Here is a 13,873-nt window from a genome sequence, read left to right as displayed (position 1 = left end):
TTTGACTAGTTTTTCTGAATTTTATGGATTACCTATAACTTATTGAAATAAATAAATATATCTTTGGTTTAATTATTATTATTTTTATTTTAGTTACAATTTACTAGTCTAAAACCAGAGATTAATTTTAATTGTATATGTAGTGTTAAAATCCAGATGAAGTTAAATAAAAAATAAACAAAAATAGATTCCAATTGGAGTTATTATCTTTTTTTCTTCTATATAGTCATCTAGTATCATTTGTTAAAAAAGGAAGATACTGTTGCACATATTGAGGAACAGGAACATGCAGAAACCACATACCTTTCGTTAAAGCTGGTCATCATTACACACTAAAAAGACTCTCCAGATTGAACTGGTCCTGAACATGCCATCACACTACATTTCGATTTTCCTGATAGTATTTGCGAACAAATTCATCCAAATTTTAACTCTTATTTTACTTTTAAATAACACGTGTTAAAGTTGTTATGAAAGCCCACGATCTTGCCGTTACAGTCGATATTAATTAGATTATTTTATTTTTTTAATAAATAAAACATAATTTATCTTTTTAATAGAATGAGTAATTAAATAATTCTGCTTTATTTTAAAATAATTAAATAACATTTCCTTTAAAAAATAAATGTCACTAATTTTTTTAATATTATTCTTACAAAATTATATATATTTTGAAATTATATCATTTTTGTATTTTTTAAGTAATTACTTTAAAAATAATAAAATTATACAATTTTAATGTAATAATACATTATAAAGGAAAGAGAGGTGTTTTCACTGTATCTGAAAGAACAATAGAGTTGGAAGTCCAAAACCCTTCACTCTGAAACTCTCACTTCACTTCACAGTAGTCTGCTTGTGAGACAATGATGACGGCAGGGGCATCCAAAACCCTAACAAATATTTTCCCCTCTTTCGCATTCACAACCAAACCCCAAAACCCACTCACCACTCACACCAGTAGCACTTCTTTCCCTTCCTCTCGCCTCCGCCACCGTCCCATTTGCGCGGTTGCCAACCCGGCCCAACCTCCACAAATCGCCGCCGAATCAACCACTCCGGGTCAGTACCGAGTCGACGTGCTCTCTGAATCGCTCCCCTTCATCCAGAAATTCCGCGGCAAGACCATAGTCGTCAAGTATGGCGGCGCCGCCATGAAGTCTCCGGAGCTTCAAGCTTCCGTTATCAACGACCTGGTCCTCCTCTCCTGCGTAGGCCTTCGCCCCGTCATGGTACATGGCGGCGGCCCCGAGATCAACACCTGGCTCGGACGCCTGAACATCCCTGCCGTCTTCCACGACGGCCTCCGCGTCACCAACGCTGATACCATGGAGATCGTCTCCATGGTCCTCGTCGGCAAGGTCAACAAAACCCTCGTCTCCCTCATCAACAAGGCCGGGGCCACCGCCGTAGGTCTCTCCGGCCTCGATGGTCGCCTCCTCACCGCCCGCCCCAGCCCCAAGGCTGCCCATCTAGGCTTCGTCGGCGAGGTCGCCAGAGTCGACCCTGCCGTCCTCCGCTCCCTCATCGACACCAATCATATCCCGGTTGTCACCTCCGTCGCCGCGGACGAGTCAGGACAGCCCTACAACATTAACGCCGACACCGTCGCTGGAGAACTGGCGGCAGCGCTTGGCGCGGAGAAGCTGATTCTTCTGACCGACGTGGCTGGGATACTGGAGGATCGGAACGATCCCAACAGCCTGGTGAAGAAGATTGACATAAAAGGAGTGAAGAAAATGGTGGAAGAGGGAAAAGTTGGAGGTGGAATGATACCTAAGGTTAATTGTTGCGTCAGATCGCTGGCACAAGGGGTTAATACGGCGAGTATTATTGATGGTAGGGTTCCTCACTCTTTGTTGCTCGAGATCTTAACTGATGAAGGTGCTGGAACTATGATAACTGGCTAACTTTATTTATTCCTTTTCTTTATATTTTGTTGCCACCCTCTCTTTCTTTTTTTCAATCCTGTATGTTCTACCTTCAGTCGGGGTTGCATTGCAGCATTTGATTTTTTAAGTGCATGCAATGCAGAATGAATTGAATTGAATATAAGGTTGTTGATCAATCAAACTATAGCTAGCATAGCAAGCACATTCATTACCCATCTCTGTATGCTCAAATGTTTCAGAGATTTCTTGGATCATTTCAAAGAGGCAAACAAATTGGGTTCATTGCTTTTTATTTTCTTTACTTTTGCATTGCTAAGAGCCTCGACTATAGGGTAACAAGCTTTGATTAATGGATTGTTATTGTATTATCACTCACGTCCACTTTCATATCTTGATGAGCATTTTTGACAATGCTGTGATGCATAATCAGCATAATAAAAACCTGCATAGTTTGCCCCTTTTTGTTTGGAGAATCCGGGAAATCCCCTTCCCTTTCCCTAGGGATTCAAACACTATTCTTTGTAAAGTGATGATCATACAGAGCAAAGCAAACAGAACATCTACTTTGTTAGCACAGATTTTTTCTTAATATCTAAATTTGAAATTGATATCAACTATTAAGCAAACTTTACTCAACTATTAAGCAGTGTGTGATTAATTATCACATGAAATGTTTTGGCAGTCGATGATTCACTCAATCTAATTCACATGGGGCACAAGGGGTTACAATGACCAGTACTTTTTATGGTCTTCTTTACACTCTTTACTAGCGATTTTAACTTATGCATGTGTTGGAATGGAACTATAGGGATGAAAATTAGATATTGTGCAAGTCTAGGTTAACATGCTTTGTCATCTCAGGATCAAAGTAATCTGTGGCTTTGTAGCATGTGGCAAACCCTGTTTTAAGCCTGGTATGTCTAGTACACAAGTCTGGTTATGTTAAGATGTTTAATGGTCCAATTAAATGACTTCAAATAGGTCGGTGTATTTATTTTAAACCAATCAGTAGGCTCACAAACTAGTAGATTTATTACTAAAGAAACTAGTGGATTTATGACATTAAAAACAGTTAAAACCTTATTACTAGATTGAATTTCTAGATATTGAAACTAGCTCAAATTAGAAACATGATAATTTAGTTAAGATATTAATAATTATAATGATGATGATATCTTACGTGTTCTTGTAATATATTAAGTCTCTCAAGGAGTTGTTGAGAAGGTGAACTCTTCACATGGTGTTGTAGATTGTAATGAGCGGGAAATGGAGTACTGACACATAAACTCTTCACCTGGTGAAATCCACGAAAGTGGGGTTCGCTTCATACTTGTTTTCAATTCCCCTGATGACTTGAACTGCAACATTAGGAGCATTTTGTCCAAATTATTGTTTTCGATTCCCATGTCGACATCCTATCGATAAGGTGAACAAAAAGTTAACATAATTTTAATAATATATATATCACATTAACTCATTTTAAATAAAATTAAGATAACAAATTTGAAATAATGGGACAACATTCAAGAATCAGTCCAAATCTTTAACCATTTTTTTTTCTTTACTTTTTTTCAATCTCTTCTACTTGCATATTTGTTTTATGTTTGTCTTATTATAGGTATAATTTTGTTTGTAAAGTAGTTAAGAAAAGATATACAATTCTTTATACAAAAGTTGAGACCAAATTCAACCTCTAAGATGGTGAAAAAGGGAGAAAATGCAGTGTTAACATGTGAAGAAGGTGAAAAATGCAGCACAATCAAATATCTAATGTTTGGACCACGATAACATGTGAAGAAGGTGAAAAATGCAGAACGATATCAGATGCAAAATCTAATATCTAATGTTTGGACCATGTTTGATGAAAGATAAGATATTCAAATTAGGTGGAAAAATGGCAAAATGAAATCAGATGCAACATCTAATATCTAATGTTTGGACCACGTTTGATGAAAGATAAGATATTCAATTTAGGTGGAAAAAGAGCAAAATGAAAGCTAGATGATGTAGGTTATTCCTTCTTTAACCCATTTTATTACGTGTGAAATGATAAAAATGTATTTTTTTAGTTTTCAAATAGAATGAATTACAAGACAAGAGTTATTCTTAATTTAAAATTTTAAAATATATTTTTTGATTCAAATTTACAGATTTTTTTTTTATATTTATGGATATTTTATTTTTATTTTTGGAACACATAATATATTCTGAATTTTTTGGAATATATTTTTCCGTTCTGGAACAAGTACAATTTTGAAATTTTAAAAATTGATTTAGTGCTGGTTCGTGCAGGAAGCACTTGTTAGTGAAAGCACATAAACCCAATTCGAAAGTTAATATCACAGCAAATTTGGTCCTAATTTCACCAACTTGTGTTTTTTTTATCTTAGTAACTTCTTCCGTCACCTTCATAAGTGTCCTAAAAGTTTAAATTGTACATTAGACAGGAAAACATTTTAAATTAAATAATTTTTTTTATCAGTAAAGAATAAATAAAATAAAATGAAACAATTTAGGGTGTTTCAACACTTATACACAAAATAAAATCAATTTTTTTGCACTCAACCAGCTAAGAATCCAACAGAATTAACATCACATTACCCAAAATTACAATCCAAGACAAGAATCAAAGTTCCCAATAATATCAACCCACTCTCATGATCTACAAAGAATTCAACACTTAAACCATGTCTTTGTCAGCCGCCTGACATATGCCAAACCTAATTGTTAAAAACAACCAAACCTGCAAAAAGAAATCATAAGTCAGATAGACCTGCACACAACACAAACATCTTCCAAGCGCAACTCAATGACACACACTTCAATCCAATCTTGTCAGGTGGCAGAACACGATGAAACCTGTGTACAACACACCACTGCTTCCAAGTCTGGGCAAAAACATTAGTTAAAAATTCTAAAAAAATCAGTCTTTTTCAAATATCTTATACAACAATGAGGTTTCAAACACCAGAGTAGGTTTGTTGTAATAATCTATTTTAAATTGAATAATCTAAAAATCTATTTTAGATGGTATAATATGTTTCTAAATAATGAAATTCAAAAAATACTGAATTTTCAAATTACATTATCTAAACAATTCTAGATTACATAATAATATGTTTCAGAACTATAAAATTCAAAAAATCTATTCTGAATTTTTAAATTACATAATTTCATAAGAGTAGAAATAAATTGTGCATGAAATTTTCTTATAAAAAATATTAATTAACGTTATTATATATATCAACATTTTTTCTATAGTTATTCAAATTATATAACAAATATATATATATATATGTATGCACATTTTGTAAATTTTGATAATAATGATTTTAAGTTAGAATAAAAAATTATCTATATATTTAATGTTTAAAATATTCAACATCTGATAAAATATTTCCTAAAACTTTTCCAAATAGTTTGTATTGAATAAGTCCATAACAAAAATAAAGAAAATTGGAAAAAAAAGTAAGGTTTTTTTATTTCAAATATCAATATTAATAAATTTAACATATAATAATATATGGTAGATGATAAGTCTAGAATTTGACATACTATAATATTCAATTTCACTTTATAAAACACATATTCACATTCCACTTATAAAAATCCACATGTGAAAAGTTACTTGAAAAATGATTACAGATGAATATTTTTCATTAAAAAACATCGATAACATTTTTTTTTTAAATATCAATATTTTTTAATTTACAAAGGAGATACACATTCACTACTTAAAGATTATTTAAGATTGGTGATGTTGAACAGATATATAAAATAATCTCAATTTTGGCCAATGAAAATGAATATTTGTATCCAATATTATTTTCAACTATCCAGATATTTATCTACTAAACTTCTGACTTTTCAATTATAAATTCTCATGCGTCAATAGAGTTTTAACTCATCACAAGTATGCAATTTGGAACTTGTTTGGTTCCAAGGTTCTTCAATGTATACAAGAACTGTCTCATTACGAATTTTTGTCTCACCCGTGTGTTTTTCATTCCCAGTGCATCTATCTCCTCTGTATTCTTTCTCTTCTATGTTTCTAACTCCTTTTTAAGTTCTGCCATCGACATCATTGTATCATTGATAATTCTCAATTTTTTTTAATACATTTGTCATTGCTTATCATGCTTTGCATAATTACCATGTGGCTTCTTCACTAGATTTTCTTCAACCTCACAATGAGTATTCTTACATGACCAAATTGTCACGTGCTTTAGTCAAAATGCAGGTTGATACCAGCCCTAAGCAGACTCGGACAAATCTGTCTTTCCTTCATGTACTTCATCCTCTGAATCCGATAGGATGATAGATTCTAAAGCAGAATTACGGGTGGGTCTTTGTCTCAATGTTTGCTTTGTAGTTAAGCCTCTGCTTTCTAAGATGGCATGGCTAGGAACTCCAGCTAGCCGGTTGCTGCAGCGAACCCCCTTGGGATAAGTAACTGCATGGCTTGAGGGAGCTTCTGAGTTGACCAACTCATCAACACCATCCTCCTCTCCGCTGCTACCATGATTCTCAACTTCATAACCACCATCATCATCATTATCAGATATTTGCAAGACATCCCGTTCAGAATCACTGTCTGTTGAAACATCTTTTGTGTTGGATTGATATTTTAATTGTCTGGTTTTATCTTGGTCAGCAACAGGAGACGTTTTCCTTTTACTGAATATTAAAAAATATACAACAAAGAGTCAGATAGAGACAAACACATCTAGAAAATTTAAAGCACAATTAAATATTAGCATTAGCATGTTAAGACTTCGGCAACATTGCTTAACTGAAGTCAAAACAAACTATTCTCAATCACTTCCACTTCATCGAGTGAGCATATGTGACAAAACAATGATGTAAAAATAGCAATGTATAAGTTGAAAGAAAAGTTTTACATCTTCCATTGTGCAGGGATAATCCTACACTAAAAGGCAAACAGAACATTGATGACAAGATAGAGAATATTATGTAAAACATACTTTGTCAGCTGTATTGCCTCCTTTATTGTTCGATCATAAGCTTCTGCGATATACCCAAACAGAACTAATCAATATCTGAACTTTTAATTTAATTGATATCATGAAGAAGCTGGCAAAGTAAAGAATTAAAACAAACTTATACTCGTTTAATAATGTTAGAAGCATTAAAAAACTTGTGAATACTTGTCACATCATATGAGTTTTGTCATTAATGATTGACTCAATCTAATTCACAAACACATTTCAATTGACAGCAATGGGGAAAAATAGGGTCAAGATAGAAATTAGAAACTCAATTCTAACATTGAAATATATGAAATATAAGAGATTAGGATTGATTTTAAATAAATTAAAATAGACTGAAACAACTATTCGATACTTTAGGACTCTTTCGAGATAGTTCTTGTAAGTTTCAAAAGAAATAAAAAACTAACTATTTTTAGTTTTTAAAAATTAGTCTAGTTTAAGGCATTTAAAAAAATAGTTTTTTCTAACTTGTAGTTTCAAGATATATTAATTTAAAAGTTCTGTCATTCAAAATAGTTGAGTGACAATACATACAATAAAGAATATATCAATAGCACAGTAAAAATAATGAATTGACGATGATTGATAATGAATTAATGATGATGATAATAGTGATAGCAAGCAACAAGGGTTATGGTTGTGGTGGTAACATCAAAGAGAAAGATCATTTTCAAAAGCAACAAACAATTGTCAAATATACTTAAAAACTAAACCAAAAATCTAAAAAAAAAAAAATCAGTTCTAAAAATGAATGTAAGTGTTTTGAAATTGAGTTAAAAACCATTTCAACTTCATTCTTGCCAAATGAGTTTATTTTGAAAATTGTATTCAAAAACCAAAACATTGCAATCACCCTGAACGAGTCTTGAATATATAAAAGTGTTTTGAAATTGAGTTAACCATCGTTTCAACTCCAATTTTGCCAAATGAATTTATTTTGAAAATTGTATTAAAAAATAAAAAACTTGCAATCACCCTGAACGAGCCGTGACTGTTTCATGTGAACACCATCATCACTTAAAGTTTAGATAAAACAATTCAGAGCAATCCCAAACAGTGTGAAAAGTAAGGACTCGTGCATAACATTATGAAATGTATGACACTCACAAGTGTACAAACATCCTCACTTGCTCAATGTACAAGACTCACCCTCTAACAAAGCATGCAATACATAAACAAACTACAAAACAATGCACAACACAGGCAAATTCATTAACATGCAGGATAAATTGGTAATTGAACATATAGTACATACTTACCAAATGTATAACAAATAGGTCTTCGAGTGCGACAAGCACGTGCATTTCCAGAACAATAGGAGTTCTGAACATCCTTTAACAGCATATCCTGTCTCTGCTTTTGTTTTATTGCTTTTTCTTTCTTCTGCAAAAATCACAACCAATGATGAGCTGCTCTGTAGAGGGAATGTCCTCCTATCAAACACTAAACAAATGGATGTTCATACCTTCCGAAGCTTTTCAAGAGCAGGAATAGCATCACTCTGAAGCTTTGTGCTAACAGAAACTTCCATGGCAGACTTGCTGAGCGAGAATTTTTCCTGCAGTTAACAATTAAAGTTAAAGTTAATAAAGGTTTCAAATCCAATGAGAAAGGTGGTATAATTTATCTCACATCTACTTCTGAAAATTCTTCAAGATTGGAAGCAAGTGTTTCCCATTGAATGGTGGGGAGTGATAAGCGCCTATGACCCTTATCTTTTGGAATTGAGTCTGATGTAATAACTTCCCTGTACAGTCTGTGACTCTGACCTTTTGAAGTTGCATCATACCTATAACAAGAATAGAAACACTACCAATGACAATTTGAAGGTTTAAGGAATCTTAAAGATTGAATCATACTTAAAAAGGAAAAAAGTACCAGTAAGATGTTCCAGTTCTATCTCTTCCTAAGGCATCTTTACGAAAAGATGAAATTTGGGTTCCTTCCTTTAAAGCATCATTTATGTATGACACTGCATCATGTTGCTGAATATAAACAAGCAACCAAGCAAAATAGTTTACATCAGACAAAATTAAAACAGCAAAAGGGATTAAATAAAAAAGGTGGAGGAATAGTCAAAGATGATATCAGTGTGTCCACATGTTCATATATGTTCATTTATTAAACAAACAAAAATATAAAGAAACCAAGGACAAGATAATACATCAGCTCTAACTTCACAAAGCGCTTTTAGCAGTAGTAAACGATCTGACGGATCAATTTCCTTGTACTTGGATATCTCCTGTCTGCACAAGCATTGATGACAACAATGTTATTAAAAAAAAAGTCAATGCAATCAGTTACAATCTAATCTAACATGATCAATGTATCCCAGTACCCTTTAGATGGTACAAGTGGAATCTCTCCCTCAGCAACCTGTAGCACATGCAAGTAATAATTCAATAAGAAATGGAAAGAAAATAGAAAAAACAAAGTCAAACACAATGATAGTGAATTTACCCATGGCCACCACATAGTAAGTTTCTTACAGAGTGCAGTCACCCATTTGTCAGAATCCTCCAGTGTTTTACTCACAGGTGGCATACCCTGGCAGGAACACAATTGAAGCTAAATCCACAACAAGAATAATGATAGGATAGAAAGGTATCAACAGAAAAATAAAATTCATGTTAAAGAGCATAATAGTATGATTGGTTTGAGGGAGTCAACCAATTTACAGAATTAGTATATTCAACTTCGATGATAAAATGCACCTCCATTGCACATTAGGGGCTATCTTTACAATTTTACAAGCAAAAGAAAAATGTCCACTCCCCTATGTCTCTATTGGACTTGGAGGACTTTGGACAATATATCTAATGCTATTTTTGAAATTAATATTAAAATCCAATGACACATTTCACATGAAGTAAAAGCTTACAAATGGAAAATTGAATAAAATGAATTCAGTTTATACCCATTAAGCAATGACATCAACCAAGTAATTTCAACCTCAACACTTCTTAGCCATACAAGAAACCACACACAAGGACAATGAAAATAAGCAAGCACTTCTCTAACCATTTTACATTCCAGAACTCAAACTAGAAACACACAAAAATACCAAAATTGCAACATTTCTACATTTGCACAAGTTCTCTCTAGTACTACCAATTTCAATCCTATTCACCCACACATTAATCAACAACTTACTAGTAAAAAATGTTTTCTTTCTCACATAGACTAGCATTTTCAACAACCACAGAAAATATACCTTCAAAAGCTTAATATGCAGCCGAGCAAGCGAAACGTCAGGCTTCACAAGTCCAATCTCTATATCCTCAGCAGAAAGTTTCAAATCTTTTCCAAGTATAGGATCAAACACCTAAACAAATAAAACCATCACAAAAATAAGAAATAGCCATAAACATTAGTCACTCTACTCTCACAAAAAAAATAAAAAATACTATACAATCTCTTACATAATTTGGAACCTACTGGAACAATTTCAAACCAATGAAATTAAAATACAGATCTCTTACCTCCAAAAAATTGAGAATAGACGCAAGTTCCCATCTCCCACGCAGCTTCGAAATTTCCTTCTCCAAATCCCTTTCCTCAAAACCTGTGTTTCTCTTGTTGTCACCACCTTGTTCTGCCGCCTGCATGGTGGCTCGGTAATCTTGTTCTCTCAATTAGAACAAACCAAAAAAATTGAATGAACCAGAAAAATTAAAAACTGAGTTATATTATGAGTGTAAGGAATAAAAGAACACAATGCAGTTTCCCGCCCAAACAGTTTTTTCCACTTTTTACCACTGAAGAGTTTAACATCACACACTCTTCTGTGTTTTGTGATTTCTAGGGTTAATTTCAGGATGGCGCCTTCAAATTTATCCGTAGCGCGGGTTTATTAAACGCATCGTTTGATCACAGTAATGTGTTACCAATGCTGATTGCCACAGTACAATTTGTGTCATTTTGGATCTTCACTCTTCACCAAAATAGTAAAAAAGTAACTACTCTTGCATGGTTTTGTATTGAATCTTAACATTAATTTATTAAAATTTGTATATATATTTTTTTTATATTAACATTTTGTGAGAGTGCTATCTTGTTTGTTAATTTATATCATTATTATTATAGTGTATTTTTTTTTCTTGTTAATGATATATGAAAATCTACTGAAATAACAATAACTTACTTTGATTAGGTTAGAAATTTAGATTACAAAATTTAAATATAACATGAAAGTTTTATGTTATATAAAATTGAGAAAGATGGAAAGTTAATGTTATTTAGATATTGAATTGAATGTTAGATCTTTTATATGAACTTATTCATAATTTATTAGTGTTCATTTTTGTCTCAAATAATTCAACATAGTTTTATTTTAAACAATTTAACATGTTTTTATACAAATAAATGTTGATAAGAGACTAATATAACAAGATGAGAATGTAGTTTTGCTAGCCAATTTTTCACATTGTTTGTGCAATTTCTTAATTGTTTATATGTAATGATGTGTAAAATACTATGTGTTGAGATAAAAAAACTATGAAATTTTATATTCCATAATTATAATATTATAAATTAATAAAAAATATTTGTAACTATTTTTGTGTATCATTTTTTATAATTTGAATATGAATTTTAATATTGAATTTACATTTTTATAATTGTTATGATAATTACTTTTTAATTATACATGATTTTTTATTTTTATAAAAGAAGTGAACCTACATGCAAATATAATTAATTATAAAAATAATCTATTACTTTAGTTATCTTAAACATGTCCTTTATTTGACATATTTTATTGGAAGAGTGAGTATACACATTATGTGTCAATTGATTATAAAAGATAGAAAGTAGTTGAATTTACTTGCAAATATTTTCTATTTTATACACACACCAAAAGTTTAATGTATCTATAACAAGACAAGAACATGATGAACTTAGTTGATATTATAATTTGAATTTTATTAACAACATTAACTACTGTTTGTTTATTAAGACACTCCAATAAATCTACAAATGTCACATCCATTCTTAAAAACTCTTTAGAATATCATCAATAATAAAACATTTATATTTTTTAATCTCAGAGTATTTTTAAATTATACAATTGAAAATATTATTGAATTATAAATAATTTTTAAAAAATTCTGCACCTATGAAAAATATACAAACAAACTATGAAATGTTACTGAGGTATTAAACTAAAATTGATTTTACATTCTACTTTTTTTTTCTTACATTTTATCTGTATGTATTTTTTAATAAGTTGATCAAAATAAAATATTGAATTAGTCTTTATGGACTGAATCCCACAGATAATTTAAGAATAAATTAAATTATATTAAAGAAAAATAAAATTCACACCTCCACTATTTAAGAACAAAATTATTTGAAAAATATTTAATATAACTTATAAAAAGTTAGTTATACCTTCACATTTTTTTTCTTATAATTTTGTTGGAATATTTTATAAGGATTAGAAACTAATTTTAGAATATAAGTGATATGTTTTTTATAATATGTTTTAATATTAATCAAGTGATCGGTAAGAAGATCAAAATAATTATAATAGAATTGGTCGAGAACAAAAAGAAAAAAGAAGTAATCACTATAAAATTAAACCATGTTTTAAATATTTAATAAAATATTTTTTTAATACACATTCCATTAATAATATAAAAAAATTATAATTTTTTTAATATTAATAAAGTGATGAAAAAATCAAGATGTTTAGAAACTTAAGAAGTTAAAAACAAAAAAACAGAAGTAAAAACCATTAGTTTCCACAAGATTAAAACAACACTTTAAACATTTAATAAATAAATTTATTTAATAAAGATTTCATTAATAATACAAAAAGTTTACAAGATATTTCAATATTAATTAAGTGACAATAAATATATATTTCACATAATTTTTTATTTTCGGATATTACTTTATTATTTTTATTACAAAATAGGTGAGGTGTCTACCTAAAATTGAACTATTTAAATTGATTTTGCAGTGTGAGTATAAAAATGAAAAGACCAATAATTGCATAATAAAAAACAGTGTTTCTTGAACATCTCAAAGTTTTACGTTACAAGTTACAACCCTCTTTCATTCACTAACTCATTCTTGAATTCATCTTCGTCTCTGGGCAGCAAAACTGGAACAATACAAGAAATCACACCGCGCACAAACTATATTCAATCGGTTTCCGATGCAGTGAAATCGCAAGCATCGCAGCGCAATGGGGAGAGAAACAGAAATCCTCTCTCGCCTCGCCGCGAACCACCTTCACCTCGCTCAGTTCGAGCCCTTGCGCGGTGTTCTCCTAGCCCTACGGGCGCGAAACCGGGACCTCGCCCGCGATATTCTGCAAACCATCGTCGCCCGATCAGGTCGGGTCCCCAATGTTGGGTGGTCCAGTTCCTGTTCCTCCCCGGCGCTCCTCACCTTCTTATCCACGCTTGAATTGCTGCAATTGGACAACGCAACCTCGGCGTGGAACTTCGACTCGGAAACGCTGCGTTTGCGGGCAGAGTTTCTCTTGTTAGTTCAAGATTTGATAGACCTGCTGCCGGAGGGTGATGGAGAGTTGGGGAATTATAGAGGAGTGTTGGATAAGATTTTGGAATTGGGCGTGAAGTGGTTGAAAGTGGACGGGGATGGTGAAATTGACGAGAGTGTGAGTGTTACTGTGGTTGAAGAAAGAGAGTTGGTAAGTTTGAGGAAATTGATTTTGGATCAGGCGCGTGTTTTTGACTCCCTCTGTGGGAATATACATAGGCAAATTAGGCACTTGGAGTGTGAGGATTCGGGGGAGGGAAGTGGAGAGTTGGAAGAGGAGGATGTTAGGGTGCTTCGCGGGATACAGAGGACTGTGCAGGCTGTTCATTTGGATGCTATGAGGGATAGTCTTGAATCGGGTGATGCAGAAGGGGCCGTTTCTCATATACGTTCTCTGCATTTTGATTATGGAGTCGAGGAGCAATCTGAGTACCGGTATGCCTCTTTCTGCTTTTT

At 32.3% G+C, this 13,873-nt stretch overlaps 3 protein-coding genes across 10 annotated transcripts in view; 2 read left to right on the top strand and 1 right to left on the bottom strand.

Annotated features, from left to right (window-relative positions):
* The first annotated feature begins 777 nt into the window (after positions 1–777).
* On the top strand, positions 778–2,184 carry NAGK (N-acetyl-l-glutamate kinase). Its single transcript, XM_068626027.2, has one exon. The coding sequence runs from the start codon at positions 867–869 to the stop codon at positions 1,908–1,910; it is 1,044 nt and encodes a 347-aa protein (XP_068482128.1). The 5' UTR covers positions 778–866; the 3' UTR covers positions 1,911–2,184.
* A 3,823-nt stretch (positions 2,185–6,007) lies between these two features.
* LOC137822886 (DDT domain-containing protein DDR4) lies at positions 6,008–10,850 on the bottom strand. Of its 2 annotated transcripts, XM_068627904.2 has the most exons (11): positions 10,387–10,850; positions 10,119–10,229; positions 9,365–9,451; positions 9,243–9,280; positions 9,069–9,150; positions 8,783–8,889; positions 8,537–8,693; positions 8,370–8,462; positions 8,164–8,287; positions 6,878–6,920; positions 6,008–6,569 (listed from the first exon to the last, which is right to left on the bottom strand). In XM_068627904.2, the coding sequence occupies exons 1-11, from the start codon at positions 10,510–10,512 to the stop codon at positions 6,146–6,148; spliced, it is 1,392 nt and encodes a 463-aa protein (XP_068484005.1). In that variant the 5' UTR covers positions 10,513–10,850; the 3' UTR covers positions 6,008–6,145. The 2 variants fall into 2 exon arrangements, with proteins under 2 accessions (XP_068484005.1, XP_090150835.1); XM_090294709.1 differs by lacking the exon at positions 6,878–6,920 and having other exon boundaries at positions 6,386–6,569; positions 10,387–10,646.
* A 2,054-nt stretch (positions 10,851–12,904) lies between these two features.
* LOC137823050 (zinc finger FYVE domain protein) overlaps positions 12,905–13,873 on the top strand; it is a 31,690-nt gene continuing 30,721 nt past the window's right edge. For 3 of the 7 annotated variants that reach the window (XR_011083050.2, XR_016515443.1, XM_068628156.2), the window contains exon 1: positions 12,905–13,852. Coding sequence is in view for 2 of the 7 variants with exons in the window: in XM_068628156.2 (XP_068484257.1) it covers positions 13,098–13,852 (755 nt within the window). In the remaining 5 variants the exon portion in view is untranslated. The remainder of the gene's footprint in view (positions 13,853–13,873) is intronic. The other 4 variants (XM_068628157.2, XM_068628158.2, XM_068628159.2 and 1 more) reach the window with 4 other exon arrangements.

Source organism: Phaseolus vulgaris, chromosome 9 (assembly GCF_051622355.1).
Source record: "Phaseolus vulgaris cultivar YP4 chromosome 9, ASM5162235v1, whole genome shotgun sequence".
NCBI lineage: Eukaryota > Viridiplantae > Streptophyta > Magnoliopsida > Fabales > Fabaceae > Phaseolus > Phaseolus vulgaris.
This window is presented reverse-complemented; position numbering and strand designations above follow the sequence as displayed.

Excerpts from the sequence above, each read along its gene's own strand:
- NAGK (XM_068626027.2), top strand. The coding sequence starts at position 867 with ATGATGACGGCAGGGGCATCCAAAACCCTAACAAATATTTTCCCCTCT.
- LOC137822886 (XM_068627904.2), bottom strand. The coding sequence starts at position 10,512 with ATGCAGGCGGCAGAACAAGGTGGTGACAACAAGAGAAACACAGGTTTT. Across the intron at positions 10,230-10,386 it reads CTATTCTCAATTTTTTGGAG|GTGTTTGATCCTATACTTGG; the intron begins GTAAGAGATCTG and ends TTATTTGTTTAG. Across the intron at positions 8,463-8,536 it reads AAGAATTTTCAGAAGTAGAT|GAAAAATTCTCGCTCAGCAA; the intron begins GTGAGATAAATT and ends TGTTAACTGCAG.